General features: G+C 33.6%; 3 protein-coding genes across 6 annotated transcripts; 1 reads left to right on the top strand and 2 right to left on the bottom strand.

Annotated features, from left to right (window-relative positions):
• Positions 1 to 2873: 2873 nt before the first annotated feature.
• Positions 2874 to 4504, bottom strand: LOC104800455 (tropinone reductase homolog At2g30670-like). Of its 3 annotated transcripts, none has more exons than XM_010523256.1 (5): positions 4381 to 4504; positions 3970 to 4177; positions 3659 to 3875; positions 3436 to 3542; positions 2874 to 3352 (listed from the first exon to the last, which is right to left on the bottom strand). In XM_010523256.1, exons 1-5 carry the CDS (start codon positions 4443 to 4445, stop codon positions 3161 to 3163), a joined length of 789 nt encoding a protein of 262 aa, XP_010521558.1. In that variant the 5' UTR covers positions 4446 to 4504; the 3' UTR covers positions 2874 to 3160. The 3 variants fall into 3 exon arrangements, with proteins under 3 accessions (XP_010521558.1, XP_019056572.1, XP_010521559.1); XM_019201027.1 differs by having other exon boundaries at positions 3659 to 3806; XM_010523257.1 differs by having other exon boundaries at positions 4066 to 4177.
• A 2708-nt stretch (positions 4505 to 7212) lies between these two features.
• Positions 7213 to 10861, top strand: LOC104800451 (probable 3-hydroxyisobutyryl-CoA hydrolase 3). Its single transcript, XM_010523252.2, has 15 exons — positions 7213 to 7317; positions 7792 to 7832; positions 7930 to 8013; positions 8134 to 8202; positions 8292 to 8355; positions 8459 to 8538; positions 8617 to 8700; positions 8780 to 8864; positions 8959 to 9044; positions 9582 to 9703; positions 9886 to 9946; positions 10023 to 10121; positions 10209 to 10310; positions 10400 to 10441; positions 10526 to 10861. The coding sequence occupies exons 2-15, from the start codon at positions 7821 to 7823 to the stop codon at positions 10664 to 10666; spliced, it is 1131 nt and encodes a 376-aa protein (XP_010521554.1). The 5' UTR covers positions 7213 to 7317; positions 7792 to 7820; the 3' UTR covers positions 10667 to 10861.
• Positions 10862 to 12176: 1315 nt separating this feature from the next.
• On the bottom strand, positions 12177 to 15248 carry LOC104800450 (probable 3-hydroxyisobutyryl-CoA hydrolase 3). Of its 2 annotated transcripts, none has more exons than XM_010523248.2 (14): positions 15094 to 15248; positions 14923 to 15003; positions 14752 to 14820; positions 14592 to 14655; positions 14390 to 14469; positions 14228 to 14311; positions 14048 to 14132; positions 13844 to 13929; positions 13383 to 13504; positions 13108 to 13168; positions 12919 to 13017; positions 12730 to 12831; positions 12588 to 12629; positions 12177 to 12516 (listed from the first exon to the last, which is right to left on the bottom strand). In XM_010523248.2, exons 1-14 carry the CDS (start codon positions 15106 to 15108, stop codon positions 12379 to 12381), a joined length of 1128 nt encoding a protein of 375 aa, XP_010521550.1. In that variant the 5' UTR covers positions 15109 to 15248; the 3' UTR covers positions 12177 to 12378. The 2 variants fall into 2 exon arrangements, with proteins under 2 accessions (XP_010521550.1, XP_010521551.1); XM_010523249.2 differs by having other exon boundaries at positions 15097 to 15248.
• Positions 15249 to 17563: the final 2315 nt, after the last annotated feature.

The following is a 17563-nucleotide window of genomic DNA, read 5'->3' as shown; positions in this document are numbered from 1 at the left end:
TATGCGTATATGTGTATGTGAATATACGTATATATGTGTATATGTATAATATATTTTTTATATTTTTTTTAAATTAAAAAAAATATTTGCGACGGATTTTTCTGTCGCAAATCCGTAGTAAACATAGATTTTTTTTGTTTTTTTAAAAATATTAAAAAAGATATTTGCGACAGATTTTTCTGTCGCAATTCTATCGCAAAACTCGGATTTTGTCCGTCGCAACTTTGCGACAGATTAACGACCGGCAAACTTTTACGACAACAATATACTGACAGAAATGATTATGTCGCAATCTGTTGCAAATTTGTAATTGCGACAGATATTCTTTTGTATTTGCGACAGATTTTTCTGTCGCAAATTTTGATGTTTCTTGTAGTGTGTATAGCCGATGCCGTTTTTTGATTTTTTTTATATATACAAGCTTATAGTTAATTTAAAATTTTAACAAAAAATTATCAGTTATTTGTAAATTAGTGAAAATTTATAATTTATTTGGATAAAAAAATACGATATAACATCTCTCTATAGCATATTAGATAATTAAGATTAATGTAGAGTATATATAATATGAGGAATTAAAAATATTGCGTATTTTATTCCACGTGTATATTCAAAACCACAATGTATCAATCAATAAAGCATAATGTTGGTTTATTATTCAACCCATATAGTTGGTCATTAATTGGAATATCAATGTAAGAAATACATCATTTTTATTTTTAAATGCATGATGTTCAAGTATTAAATGACGTTTTCATAACTAATTTTAGTTCGAAATGGTTCGAATCCATTTTTAAAATGTTTACAAGGGATTAAAACGTATAAATAAAATTTTCAAAATATATATGTATAAAAACATTATATATATATATGTATATGTGATTTATTAATTTAAGTTTTTATTGCACATGTAATTTCTGCGTAATTATAATAATTTAAATATTTTTATTTAGGAAATTCCTAAAAAAATCATCTAATTTAGAGATAATTAACACATTCATCACGAACTTTTACATATTCATATTGAATTTGTAATTTTTTTCTAAAAAATCATTCACAATTTGAATTTTAACAAATTCCTCATTGGTGCTAGGGGTGGCCAATTCGGGTTTCTATTCGGGTTCGGTTCGGTTATATTCGTGTTCGGTTATTTCAGTTATAGAAAAATTATAACCATTCGGTTTTTATATAAAGTTCGATTCGATTCGGTTATTTTTCGATTCGGATTCGGTTCGATTTTGGTAAAAAGTTTAATTTTTCTCTCTGTTATTTTTTATTCGGTTCAATTCGATTTCAGTTTCGATTTTTCGGATTTAAGGAAATCATAACCATTCGGTTTCGATTCGGATACGGTTATGTCTTATTCTGTTCAGTTCGACTCGGTTATTCGGTTCATAACCGAAATGGCCACCCCTAATTGGCGGTGAATTAAATTTGACACGTAGACATAAAACACTTATGTTGCGTTTACGTGGCATATACTAACTCGCTACGTAGGATTCACGTCATATTAATACTAAAAATTATAAAAAAAAATTAAAAAATTGTAAAAAATTGTAAAAATTGAAATTTGCAAAATTTTCAAAAATTGTAAAAATTGTGAAAACATTGTAAAAAACTGTAAAAAATGTAAAGAAATTGTAAAAACATTGTAAAAAATTGTAAAAAATTGTATAAAAATTATATATAAATATAATTGGTGGGATTATATATATGAAAGGAATGGCAATTGAAAAACTGATTTCATAAAAAAAAGTTGTAAATATCGGGATAAAGTAGAGATTTTTAAATCGGTTTTCAAAATTTTTACAATTTCTTTATAATTTTTACAATTCTTACAATTTGTTTACAAATTTTTTACAATTTTTTCAAATTTTTACAATTTTATATTTTTATATTTTTTTATATATTTTTACATTTTATACTATTAATATGACGTGTATCCTACTTGACGAGTTAGTACATGCTACATAGGTAACACATAAGCATTTTATGTCTACGTGTCAAACTTAATTCAGTACCAATGAAAGATTTATTAAAATTAAAATTTTGAATGATTTTTTAGAAAAAAATTCAAATTCAATGAAATCGACGGTTTTAAAAAGTTCATGATGAATTTGTTAGTTATCGGATGATTTTTTTGGGAATTTAACTTTGTATTTTAACCAAAAGCATTTCAATTCATTATATTATATTAATTGGAAGTCCGTTGCGTTGCTATGTTGCATGTAAGGCCTTTTATTTTAAACGAAGTTACAATTTCGCCCTTTATTTTTATACGACGTTGTCCAACCCTCGAATCTGCTTCCAAGTGACGCATGTACCACAATTTTAATTGTTTTCGACATTTTTTTAGCTCTTCATATTCGATTATACGAAGAAACTGGGATTTTTTTTTCCCAATGTAAGGAAGCTAATGTAACGGAGAAATTTTCGAGTGGCTGTGGAGCTCGAGTCTCGATAGGGGCGATATGAGATCACATGCGACGCGTCTAGGATAAGGTTGTGGCAAATATTTAGATCGACGGTTATTGTGTTGCCACGTCAGTACGTGTCCGTAATGTGTTCTCCGGTCGCCTCTGTTGACCTTCTATCTACCGTCTGATTCCATCAATTTTGTGCTATACTTTGTATCGGAGAGTTTCTTCCATTCTCTTATTTACGCTAAGCTTTTAATTTTTTGTCCTTGGGTTTAATTTCATTTATTGCTATTATGTGTTAAAAATCCAGTAATCATGAATTTATTAAAATATTTGGATCTCTCCAATACAATGCTCCGAAAGGATTTTCAAAATTTGATATCAGAAGTAGATTTCGTACACGGTTTTAACAAGGAATGTCCAAAACATCCAACTACAAACCATTACACCATATTGGTTTCAAACAGTTTCAGCCTCTTTGAACATATTATTTTGATTGGGTGGCCTAGTGGTGAGAGAACATGCAAAACATGCTCTCATTCTGGGTTCAAATCCAAACGTTGGGAGGGGCATTCACATAGGCTTCCCCGCTCCTCTGGGAGATGTAGTCGGACCAAAGATCCGGTGAACTTCCGGATTATAAAAAAAAACATATTATTTTGATTCACTTGTTTATTTGTGTATCCAAATATTACATAACCATGTCGTTGTTCGAGGAAGAAAGTAATCGGCTTCACGCGTCACGCCGTCGGGTGGTAGGAGAAGCCATTGATGGTGAGACCTCCATCAACACAAACAGTTTGACCAGTTATGTAAGAAGCCGCCGGCATACACAGGAACGCCACGAGCGATGAAACCTCCTTCGCCTCTCCAAGACGGCCTAATGGAGTTCTCGAGACCACAGTCTCCGTGAATTCTTCGTAACCGAGAAACTACATATTAATTTTCAGAAAGAGATTTAATTAGTGGAGGAAAACAAAGATTAGTGTAGTGCAGGGAAGTGTGTTTTGGTTACTGTTTCAGTCATAGGAGTTTCAACGACACCAGGAGCGACCGAATTTGTCCTTATGTTGTCCCTTGCCCACTCGCATGCTAGATTTTTTGCCAACTGGTTCATGGCTCCTGTATTCACGTGGTTACAATATTACATTTTCATACATACATACATACATACTAGGGCGCGATCTCTTGGTCTGTTTTATTTATTTTAATAGCAATAAATTCGTTGGTTGGAGTACCTTTTGTTGCACCATAGATGGATCCGAGAATGCATGACACAACGCCGCCGATAGAAGAGTTGAAGACGATGCTTCCATAGCCCGAAGCCTTCAAGAGAGGGTGAGCGAGCTGGCATAGATGGTAAGCCGACTCGAAATTCATAGCCATCTGAAACGAGAAATCTTCTGCCGTCATTTCTACCGTCGGCTTTGCAACACATATGCCAACGTTGTTTATCTACATCAAGAAAGGGGAAACCTTGGCCAAATGTTTTTAAACAAATAACATATTTGTAGAAATCATCCTAGTTAGTGTGTGAGACGACACTTGCGAGAATGTTGAGTTTGCCACCGAATAGAGAGGAGACGGTCTGCATCAGCTTCTCTCTTGCGGGCCGAGAAGATACATCACAGAGTGAGCCACTTACTTGAAGGCCCTTCTCTTCCCATTCGCGTAAACTTTGGTTTAGATGAGCTTCGGACTTGTCGCACATGTGGACTATTGCCCCTAACCCAGCTAGTTCCTCCACTATGGCATGTCTGTACGTAAGAACATTTTTGAAATGTTTTCCGGTCACGTAAAAGACAGATGATCTATCTAAAATATGTGGATATTAACTATAACCATGAAAACAACATTTAAAAAAAAAAGCTGTAATTGTGTTGAACATTGCAGGATTTTAACTAAAAGCAGAACACTGTACAATATGATTAAGAAACGAATAAATTAAAGAAGGACGAACCCTAGCCCTCTTGCTCCACCAGTGACAAGAGCAGTCTTGCCTTGAAGGCTCCACCTTGGCTCCATGTCTGTACGTAGAGTATGATTATGCAGTTAACTTTAGGCCAAATAGATCCGAACTAGGGGCTCCTAAACGGACAATGCCTTCACGCGATGAGAACGTCGTCTTTAAATAACAATGTTTCAAGACAAACTAAGGCGAAGTAAAGGTCAAAGAAAGTGGGCTCGATTAGAGTGATGTAACAACAAAGAAAGCTGTAAGAATAGACGTGAAATGAGAGATTCCAATGAATTTTGTATCAATGCATTTAACACATTTTTTTTTTCTAAACGCAGCTCAATATTGGATAAAATAATTAGGAAAGGGAAAAAAATTACGTACTAACTTCAAGTGGAAGGGGAATTCACATGGGTTAACCCGTTACTCTGGAAAATGTAGTTGGGCCAAAAGTCCGGTGAACCTCCGGATTACCAAAAAAAAAGTTGCATGAGTTCTCTTACAACAAAAACGAAAATGAAACATGTTGCATGAGTTCACATGAGATGGCGTGCAACAAAAAAAAAAATAAAAGTAAAACATGTTGCGTGAACTTCATGATGTGCGAACTGCTTCCTCTAGAGAAAACTGTTTTAAAAAAAATGAAAAATTTTAAATTACACAACTATATGATTTTATATTTATCAACATGCCTAGTCAGTCTTTCTTTTTTTCACCGACCAAATGTTAAATAATGACTAGGTATTTAAACATTTAAATTTGTTTTAAATTGTAACACAAACAATCCCAACAAGAGTAGTATATTTATATGGCAAGCAGGCCTCTTTTTTTTTTTTGTTTCGCAACATGGCTTAGTCATATAATTATTATATTTTTATTTAAATGTTAATGATATTTATATATTTTTTGCCTTGAACCCCTCCATGCACTTTTATTTGGAGTGGTCATCACCAAAGGCAGGCATACCTATTTGTATAGTAATATGGGGTCATAGGTCACAAATGTGCAAATATTTTTTTTTTAGTTTTTTTTATTAATTTTATAAAATCTTAAATAAAATTGTATAATGCCCCATAATAAAATATTTTATAATAAAATTATTGTCCTCGTTTACAATTTTGTTTTTGGTCCGCCTCTCGTCATCACTGCTTAATCAAGATTAACAATGACCCTTAATCAAATTATTGAACCTTCCAAGTTCCATGGTAGGTACCAGAGAAACTCCTTACTTCCAAGATAAGGTACTCATCATGTGCTTAATCAAGATTAACAATGACCCTTAGTCAAATTATTGATTCCACTTTTATTTTTCTCCATATTTTCCATTAGTAAATGCATCGACTGCTCTTGAGAGATTTCTATAATTGATCGTAGATCAAAATATCAACTATAGGAATATAAAATTTTCCTTTTTATACAAGTCCTTGTTTTACTTTAGTTTAATCATTGTTTTACTTTAAGATCTTAAGCAAATAACGCAATATATATACATCGGGTCGCCTGAGTTTTTCGTTCTTTTTATTTTTAAGTTGAGTAAAAAAATATGAATTTTTTTCTGAATAAACAAAATTAAAGACGAGTAAAGATAAAAAAAAAAAGTATGCCGACAAGAGATGTAATGACAAAGAAGGCTAATGTACGCTACAGTGTGGACAAAGGGGAAATGAATAATAATAATAAAAAGTCTAAAATCCTTAAAAAAATCTCCAAGTAAAAATATATATAAAAAATTTTCAACTTGAAAAGTTGTTATTCAATTTCTAAACTTGTAACATATAAAACCTCCGATATGCAAATTGTTATTCTAATAAATCTTTGACCGGTTTGACCACAATATCAGGCGACCGGAAATCTATGTATTGACGGATTATTGATGTCAGCTTATATACATCAATAATTTTAATTTAAAAAATGACACATCAGCTAAAATCAACAATCCGTCAATACATGGATTTCCGATCGCCTGAAATTGTAATCAAACTGGTCAAAGATTTATTAGAGTAACAATTTGTATATTCGAGGTTTTATTCAGTGACATGTTATAAGTTTGGAGATTGAATGACAACTTTTCAAGTTGAAAATTTATTTGTATATATTTTTGCAATTTTTTTTTTTACAAGTTAGAGATTTTTTTAGGGTTTTACGCATAAAAAAAAGACGGATGATGGTCGTACACCAAATAAACTTCTATTATACACACTAAAATAAATTGATATTTAACAGATTGTTTTCTAAATAAATAAGACAGGCATATCAATGCAGCTTCGTGATCCATATATATATATACACACTAAAATAAATTCATATTTTGTGGTATCGTTTTCAGTATTAAAAATGATCAATTTAAAAATATAAATACGTGGGTCCTCCTTTATAGAATATCGTTTATAGACACAAGGTTCGAGAAAAATATATTTTTAAAAAATTCTATTAGTACAACTTTAAACATGAAGTTTATAGTTACAATTCTCAACATCACTAGTTTGTTAGATGTTAAAGGCTGACTTTTAATTAAATAACGTGTTTTAAATGTAGAATGCCAAAAGAAGTCTATTTTAAATGACTAGCTGAGTTTTTATGACTAATCATTTAATTGGAAGTACTTTTATTAGTATTTTAAAAAATTATACTTATAACAAATATTTTTTAAATTTTATGATTAATTATGTCAACCCTACTCGAATACACACCGGAAGGATCATTGTAACTTTCGTACAAAAATAATGATAATGTTAGGAATGTTCCGCATGTGAACTACAAATAGATAGGATATATAATGATAGGAGAATATACAAAGTATGATCTTATCTATGGTTCAAATCAAAACGGACTTCTCCGGTGATGTGGAAGGTTTAGTTGGGTGAAATTCTTCGTGATCTTCCAATTATATAAAAAAAAAGAGATGGAATGTAAATACATCTGAAGCTTCTACATAATCAGGTCGTCCAGATTTTTACAGCTTTCATATTGTGATATTGTATTTTTTAAAAATTTAAATAAAATTATTAAATGTCTTCGTTTGTAAAATTGGGCCTTCCACTATAAAATTAAATTTAAATTTGTCTCCCATTATAAAATTTTCGGGTTCGCTGCTGCTCTATTAGTAGATCATTAAATTGTTTAGGTATACGAGTAGAACATATGTACCAGAAACGACGTATAGATCAACGTGTTTTTCTGGACACTTACTGTATGTTTTTTTCTGAATATTCGGAGACGGGTGATGGTTTAGGATTTATTTCGGTGCCAAAAAAATATAAAATATTTTGTCCAAACCTCCTTGTTTTAAACTATATATTGTCCATCGAATTTAGATGGAAATTGCATATACATGTACGTATGTGTGTGTATATATATATGTATATCTGTGTGTAGTGTAAGCATGTGTGTATATATATTGTCCCACCACAGCAGAGTTGGAACACTCGCATTACAATATCCAGATGGCGTCTCAGGTTGTTCCCTTCTCTCTCTGTTCGCTTTGTTGTTTCTTCCTCCAAATTCCATCTTCCGACCAATTTTTTTTTTTAAAACAAATCTTTGTGATTACAGATGATGTTGGTGGAAGAGAAGTCAGATGTCAGAATCCTCACTCTGAACAGACCGAAGCAGTTGAATGCCCTCACTTCTCCCATGGTCTCTCAACTATGATCTGTCTTCATCTTCCTCTTTTTTTTTTTTTTTTTTTTTTTTTTTTTTTTGATGTGCCGATTTTTTTCTTACCATCTATGGTTGTTTCACTGTTTGTGTCCGGAGATTTCTCGGCTGCTGGAACTGTTCCTTTCATATGAGGAGGACCCTAATGTAAAGCTCATCATCCTCAAGGTAATCCATCCGTCTCTCTGTGTATTGAAGTTGGTCTCTCATACTTTTTTTTTAAAAAAATTAGATATTAATTGTTTCCATGATTGCAGGGACAAGGGAGAGCATTTTGTGCTGGTGGCGATGTTATAGCTTGTGTCAACGATATAAGACGAGGTATACATATATGTATATGTATGTATATGTTAGTCTCCTTGCTGAGTAATTACATGCCAGTACCCACAAGTTAGGGACTTTCTTTCTATGGAAATGTATATAGGTTGCTGGAGGCTAGCTGCCGATTTCATGTACAAGGAATATGCACTCGATTACGTTATGGCAACATATGGCAAACCACAGGTCGGCATGCGTGTTCTTATTTTATAAAATGTGATCCAAGTTGCTTTGATAATTTAGTGATTTAAGAACTATTTGTAGGTCTCGATTATGGACGGCATCGTCATGGGAGGTGGTGCTGGCATCTCCGTACATGGTAGATTCCGGATTGCTACAGAGAACACGGTATCATTTTTATACTTCTAAGCTTCTATTGTAATGGAGAATATATATGTATATACACCTCTTGATGAGTTCTTTCAAGGTCTTTGCAATGCCCGAGGCAGCTCTCGGACACTTTGCAGATGTAGGTGCGTCCTACTTCTTGTCAAGGCTCCCTGGCTTTTTTGGTAATACATGGACAAGTTTTTCATTTTTTTGCAAGTTCTTTAATTAACCATAGAATGGATAATCACTTTGTTCCCATATTGTCGTCTTGTCTAGGGGAATATCTCGGCCTCGCAGGGGCAAGGCTGGATGGCGCCGAAATGCTTGCCTCTGGTCTTGGTACTCACTTTGTCCCTTCCATGGTATGGTTTTTTTTTTTGTTTTTGTCCTACTTTAAATTCTCGTACGTAGACGTAAGCGAGTATGGTGTTGTATAATTCATTTAAATTAGAATCGTTGGCTATATAAAACTCTTACAATATCGTAGAGGGTCAATTTTATAATGATGACATGATTAACAAGGATGAAATAAAACTAATTAATCGAATTCAAAGTGTAAAAAATGTTACCACAAAAAAATTATCAGAGAAAGAGTCACGAGTTGGCTTCATATCAGTAACGAATTATCGATTATTCTCGTCCATTTAACTTGGCCATTATAATTAATATGAATCCACAAGGCCAGAAGTTATCTATTCAAATAGCTAGTAAAGTCCAAGCTGTGTCCAAATTATTATTTGGACATTCCTCTGATGAACCAATCTTAATTTGACTCTTGAACTAATTCAATTATACATTTGTGTATTGCCATGCACCATATTATGCCTGCTCTGCATGTACGTAAATTCGGATGATTGGCATATGTTATGCTTACATACGATCTTCCTCTGTAACCACAGAGATCGAAAGAGTTAATAGAAGATCTTTGCGGGTCCGGAGCGAGTGATGCCGCCTCGATCTCAAAGATTATCGACACATATACTCAGCAGCCTCATCTCAAAGAGTCGAGCGCTTATCACAGGTAAGTCGTGAACGTTACAGCCCATTATATAATCCATATAGCTTAGAAAAATATCGGTGTGTGTCCTTAATCACATGTTCCAACCCTAATCAGATGTCTAATGCATATTGAATAATGTTGTAAAGTCAGGAAAAGAACAAATGGTACAGACTGTGCTAACATTTCCATGGTTTCCCTAACAGGATGGATGTTATTGACAAGTGCTTCTCGAAGAATACGGTCGAAGAAATTATATTTGCACTTGTAACCTTCTCCCTTTGCAACTCATATGCTTATAACATTTCCTTTGATAACAAGCCAACAACATAATGTTCTGTAGGAGAGGGAGATCGCTCATAAAACCGACGATTGGGTCTCGAAAACAATTTCGTCAATGAAGAAGGCTTCCCCGACTAGCCTTAAGATCACTCTTAGATCGGTAAGGATCTCACCGCCACGGCTTGAGTCCGAATCAGACAGGAATTTATCCGTCTCATATCGAACCCGACAATGTGTGTAATTACAGATAAGAGAAGGGCGAGCGCTTGGGATTGGGCAGTGCCTTATCCGTGAGTTTAGGATAACATCTCATGTGTTTAAGGGAGATATAAGCAAGGATCTTGTCGAGGTTTGCCACCTTTCCTACTTATATTATCTTGGTTTTTTAATTAACTGTATCCAGTGATTAAAAACCCTCGCATGCATGCATGCATGCAGGGTTGCAGAGCTATATTGACAGACAAGGATAATAGCCCTAAGGTAAGTAAAAGAGACACCTCTCGAGCTTATGTCCATTTATATATACACACGCATATACATTCATACGTATATACATATGTACAGTGGAAGCCGTCGAGACTGGAAGACGTGAGAGAGGCAATGGTAGATCAATACTTCGAGCGATTGGAAGATGATGGATGGCAGGATATAGAGTTTCCAACGAGACCTTATAACTTGCATCCTCCCAAAATCTCAAATTTGTGAAATTAAGACATCCTCCCAAAAAAAAAAAACAATGGAATTATCATTACGTACGTTTGTGTCTTCAAACTTTGAATTGCCTTTACTTTTCAAATGCCATGGCTTTTGCGGGATAGCAAAACAGTTATTTGTACGTTGCCATGCATTGATGTTGCAACATTTATGTGATGAAAGGCCATATATAGCTTTTATTTTGAATTTTGAATTTTGAAATTTTGGTTTTTGTAATGTTTGTAAATCCAAAAAATTGAGTTTTTGGTTTTTAGTTGATTTTTCACTAAAGCATTTTTTCAAAATTAAATTTTTTTTTTTTACAAAATCTTAATTATCATTTTTTTTCTTAGTTAGAAATAGGTTAAGAAATAGTAAATGTAATCTCAAAAGTATTCAATGTGTCGTGAAAACAAAATATTTCATCTCTGTCTTAAATAACTAATAATAATATAGATTTAGCTTACAATCAAATTTCTATTTTTTGTAATCTAAATTTTATAAAAAAAAATAATTTCGGAGATACGAATTTTTACAATGATAATATTCCTTATTAAACATGTTACATGTTAACTTGTATTTTTTCATTTTCCCGTCTTCCATGTTTCCACCCATTCACGAAAACATTTATCGGATGCCAAAAATTTGACAAAAACATTGTGTGGAAATCGCAAATATAATACTGTCGAACGAGAGAAATTTTCCATCTCCATTCACGAAATTTTTTAATTTGATAAACTATATATATTACTTGTAGTAAATCAATCTTACACAGTAAAATATTTTCAGACCAAGTTAGTTTTTTTTTTCTTCTCTCGTTTCTCCATTTCTATTAAAAAAAAATTGGATGAACAAAAGCTGCAACTATTTAATGTCCCTTTTTATAGGATTATTAAAAGACCTAGTTCTTTGGACAAATATTATTAATAATTTTATTGCTTTAGTTCTCTATTAGATTTTCATCTATCAAATAGTCAATTTAATATCCAAGTGTGAAATCCCATTACATGGACCGCATATTAATAATATTAATTCTAACAATGAATATTATTTAAATATGTGGAAATTTAATGCATGGTGTTAAACCCGCATGCCATGGCTTTGTAAATGTTCCCTTTCGGCCCAAACGCTCAGAATTGAATAAAAATCAAAGAGAGTGAGTGGTTTAGGAAGGCCCTGAACTCCGGCTCACTCTCTCTCTCTTTACTAAAAAAAAAATCCCACCAAAATAAGTATTACATATAACATAAATTTCCAAAAAAAATGCAAATTACATAAATATATAAATATTCAATTTGAAAAATGAAAATTACAAAAAAAATGCAAATTACATAAATGCAAATCACATCAAATTCATGTTATTATCAAATCATTTTTTATTTTTAGATTATAATCATTTATATTAATATTTTTCACAATATGAAAATTTTTTAAATATTTGTACAGGGCCCCAAATATTTTTGAGACGGCCCCGTGTACATGTACATCCATATACGTATACGAGCAGTTTTAAAATATTTATTTTTACATAAGTTTCAAAATACAAATATATTATACAGAGTCGAGCAATAAGTTTATACGATACACACTATTAATTATTATCTTTTCTTTAATATTTATTTAATATATTTAGTTTTACATATGAGTAGCCAATGGAGTAATTTTATAGGTTCCCCACGTACGGGTTATTACTATTCATGCCACGGGTTATTATTCATGCCATGTCACAATTTGGAGATTAATGGAGGATGTGAGTTAGGTATAGGTGGAAGCTTGAGATCCTCCCAACCATCATCCTCCAATCTCTGGAAGTATTTCTCCACCATTCTCTCTGTAACGTCCTCCAGTCTCGACGGCTCCCACTGTTACATAATGGCGTTTCTATATCAATAATCTTGATTAAGGAATTAATTACGCAAGTCTCTTTATTTACCTTTGGGTTATTATCTTTTTCTATCAATATAGCCCTGCAGCCCTGCATGCATGATTAGGGTTTTTATTATTATTCGATAGTTGTTAATAAAGATATGGTTTCAAATGGGGGATCATATATTCTATGGATTGGTGGGGCGAACCTCGATAAGATCCTTGCTTATATCTCCCTTAATCACCTGAGATGTTATCCTAAACTCACGGATAAGGCACTGCCCAATCCCAAGCGCCCGCCCTTCTCTTATCTGCAATTGCACGCATTGTCGGGTGCGGTATGAGAAGAACAGATTCCTGTCTGATTCGGATTCAAGACGTGGTGGCGAGATCCTTACCGATCTAAGAGTGATCTTAAGGCTAATCGGGGAAGCCTTCTTCATTGACAAAATTGTTCTCGAGACCCAATCGTCGGTTTTATGAGCGATCTCCCTCTCCTACAGAACACATGTTGCTGGCTTGTTATCAAAGGAAATGTTATAAGCATTTGAGGTGCTACGTATTATTGACAAAGGGGAGAAGCTTACAAGTGCAAATATAATTTCTTCGACGGTGTTCCTCGAGAAGCACTTGTCAATAACATCCAACCTGTTAGGGAAATTAACCATGGAAATGTTAGCATAGTCTGTACCACTCGTTCTTTTCCTGACCTTACAGCATTATTCAATATGCATTAAACATATCTAATTAGGGTTGGAGGATGTGATTAAGGGCTATAATTATATGGACTGACACACAACTATAAACCGATAATTTTCTAAGCTATACGTGATTATATAACGGACTGACGTTCAAGACTTACCTGTGATAAGCGCTCGAATCTTTCAGATGGGGCTGCTGAGTATATGTGTCGATAATCTTCGAGATCGAGGCGGCATCGCTTGCTCCGGACCCACATAGATCTTCTGTTAACTCTTTCAATCTCTGTGGTTACAGAGGAAGATCATATGTAAGCAAAACATATGCAAATCATTCGAATTTACGTACATGCAGAGCAGGCATAATATGGTGCATGGCAATACACAAATGTAAATGAGTTATACAAAACCATATTCGCGCACATCTACATACGAGAATTAAAAGTCGGACAAAAAAAAAAAAAAAAAAAACCAAACCATGGAAGGAATTTACGTACATGCAGAGCAGGCATAATATGGTGCATGGCAATACACAAATGTAAATGAGTTATACAAAACCATATTCGCGCACATCTACATACGAGAATTAAAAGTCGGACAAAAAAAAAAAAAAAAAAAACCATACCATGGAAGGGACAAAATGAGTAGCAAGGCCAGAGGCAAGCATTTCGGCGCCGTCTAGCCTTGCCCCTGCGAGGCCGAGATATTCCCCTAGACAAGACGACAACATGAGAACGAAACGATTATCCATTCTATGGTTTAATTAAAGAACTGCAAAAAAAATGAAAATGAAAATGAAAATGGAAAAACTTGTCTACATATGTATTACCAAAAAAACCAGGGAGCCTTGACAAGAAGTAGGATGCACCTACATCTGCAAAGTGTCCGAGAGCTGCCTCGGGCATGGCAAAGACCTTGAAAGAACTCATCATCAAAAGGTGTAAATAAATATATATATATATATATATTCTCCATTACAATAGAAGCTTAGAAGGATAAAAAATGATACCGTGTTCTCTGTTGCAATCCGGAATCTACCATGTATGGAGATGCCAGCACCACCTCCCATGACGATGCCGTCCATAATCGAAACCTACAAATTAATTCTCAATCACTAAATTTTCAAAGCAGCATGGATCACATTTTATAAAATAAGAACACGCATTCCGACCTGCGGTTTGGGAGACGTTGCGATAACATAATCGAGTACATATTGCTTGTACATGAAATCGGTAGCTAGCCTCCAGCAACCTATATATTCCCATAGAAAGAAAGTCCCTAACTTGGCGGAGAAGAAAATGGGTAATGGCATGTAATAACTCAGCAATGAGACTAACATAGTAACATATACATATATATATCTATATGTATACCTCGTCTTATATCGTTGACACAGGATATAACATCGCCACCAGCACAAAACGCCCTCCCTTGTCCCTGCAAGCATGGAAACAATTAATATCTAATTGTTTTTTTAAAAAAAGAAGGTATGAGAGACCGACTTCAATATATATAGAGAGAGATGAATTATACCTTGAGGATGATGAGCTTTACATTAGGGTTTTTCTGATATGAAAGGAACAGTTCCAGCAGCCGAGAAATCTCCGGACAGAAGAAACAGTGAAACAACCATAGATGGTAAGAAAAAAAATCAGCACATCCAAAAAACAAAAACAAGAGGAAGACAGATCATAGGTGTGAGACCATGGGAGAAGTGAGGACATTCAACTGCTTGGGTCTGTTCAGAGTGAGGATTCTGACAACTGACTTCTCTTCCACCAACACCTGCAATCACAAAGATCAAATTTTCTTTTGGTCGGAAGATGGAACTTGGAGGAAGAAACAACAAAGCGAACAGAGAGAGAAGGGAATTACCACCTGAGACGCCATCTGGATATTGTAATGCGAGTGTTCCAACTCTGCTGTGGTGGGGACAATATATACACACACACGCTTACACTACACACAGATATACATATATATATACACACACATACGTACATGTATATGCAATTTCCATCTAAATTCGACGGACAATATATAGTTTAAAACAAGGAGGTTTAGATCAAAAAAAATTTTGGCACCGAATAAATCCTAAACCATCACCCGTCTCCGAATATCCGAAAAAAACATACAGTAAGGGTCCAGAAAAACACGTTTGAATTTAATTTAATGATCTATTAATAGAGCAGCAGCGAACCCGAAATTTTATAATGGGAGACAAATTTAAATTTAATTTTATTGTGGAATGCCCCATTTTACAGAGACATTTAATAATTTTATTTAAAATCTTAAAAAATACAATATCACAATATAGAAGTGGTAAGAATATATGTGGACAACCTGATTATCTTGAAACTTCTGGTGTATTTACGCTATTTATTTATTTTATAATTTAAAAAATTATAGTACTTTTGAACAAATTACATCTCCCAAAGAATCGGAAAACTTCGTTTGGATTTGAACCCGATACAAAAGAATACTTTGCATGGTCTCCTACCACTACATTCTATCTATTTTTAGTTCACATGCGTAACATTCCTAACATTGTTAATATTTTTGTTTGAAAGTTACAATGATTCTTCCCGTGTGTATTCGAATAGGGGTTGTGAGTTGACATAATTAATCATAAAATTTCGTTATAAATATAATATTTTTTTAAATATTAATAAAAGTACTTCCAATTAAATGATTAGTCATAAAAACACAGCTAGTCATTTAAAATAAGACTCTCCTGGCGTTTTACATTTAAAACACGTTTAAGTATTTCATTAAAAAGTCAGTCTTTAACATTTAACTAACTAGTGATGTTGTTCAAACCAAAAAAAAAAAAAAAAAAAACAGGGGATGTTGAGAAGTTGTAACTATAAACTCTTCATGTTTAAAGTTGTACTAATGGAATTTAAAAAAAATATATTTTTCTCGAACCTTGTATATATAAAACGGTATTCTATAAAGGAGGACCCACGTATTTATATTTTAAAATTGATAATTTTTTTTATTGAAAACGACACCATAAAATATGAATTTATTTTAGTGTGTGTATATATATAATAGATATGCATGTCTTAATTATTTAGAAAACAGTGTTAAATATCAATTTATTTTAGTGTGTATAATAGGAGTTTATTTGGTACGACCATCTCTCCGTCTTTCTTTATTATTCATCCCCTCTTTGTCCGCACTGTCATTAGCCTTCTTTGTTATTACATCTCTGGTCGGCATACTTTCTTTGACCTTTACTCGTCTTTTATTTTGTTTATTCAGAAAATATTCATATTTTACTCAACTTAAAAATAAAAAGAATGAAAAATTCTAGCCACCCGATGTATTTTGCGTTATTTGCTCAAGATCTTAAAGGAAAAGAATGATTAAATCAAGAAAAACAAGGATTTTGTATAAAAAAGAAAATTTTATGTGCGTATAGTTTGTAACGATCCGAGATCGCTACCCAATGTCAAACCTATCATCGCACACCATAGAGATCTTTTAGCGTATTTTGTCTTCACTCGCATACATCCCGGAAAATACTTCTAAGGAGGTCACTCATCCTAAGACTATTCCAAAATGAACACGCTTAACTTTGGAGTTTTCTCGATAATTAATCGAAAATGTAGATGTATCTTGTATTAGTATTACGGGAGCAAAGATCAAGGGAAATCTTTTTCAAATTAATTCAAATTGATTTGTTAAATGTAATCTTTCTGTAACTAACTCCTATAGAGCTATATATTATCTCTTGTACATCTTTGCTAATGAATAAGTTCAAATTCTACAAACCTAAACACTATCATGGTATCAGACCTCTAATTGTTGAAAGACACTTTAGCCATTTTCTTCGTTTTTTTTCACCGCCGTCAAGCTTTTTCGCCGCAGTCATGTCTTCTGCGAACACGTCCTCCGACTCTGCTGCAATCCCGAGTGACACAGTCACTCCCTATTCCGCTGATGGACCTCTACTTAACGTCAACACCTCCAACGTTACAAAGCTCACTCCGATCAATTACCTCACGTGGAGTATACAACTCTGCGCTCTTCTCCAAGGCTACACACTACAAAAAAAAATGGTCATTTCCAACGGGTAAATCCGTTGGAAATGGCCAAATTTCCGTTGGAAATTAACGTTTCCAACGGATTTATCCGTTGGAATTTCGTCGTTAGAAATCGGTGTCCGTTGGAAAATCGTTGGAATTTTAAACGGAATTTCAACGAATTTTTCCGTTGGAATTTTCCAACGGATTTCCAACCGGCATCCGTTGGAAAATTCCAACGGATTTCCAACCGCAATTTCGGTTGGAAAATTCCAACGGAATTTCCAACCGATATCCGTTGGAATTTTCCAACG

Source organism: Tarenaya hassleriana, unplaced genomic scaffold, assembly GCF_000463585.1.
Source record: "Tarenaya hassleriana unplaced genomic scaffold, ASM46358v1 Cleome7, whole genome shotgun sequence".
In the NCBI taxonomy this organism is placed as follows: Eukaryota; Viridiplantae; Streptophyta; class Magnoliopsida; order Brassicales; family Cleomaceae; genus Tarenaya; species Tarenaya hassleriana.
The sequence above is the reverse complement of the archived record's forward strand: the minus strand, read 5'-3'. Positions and strand labels throughout refer to the sequence as shown.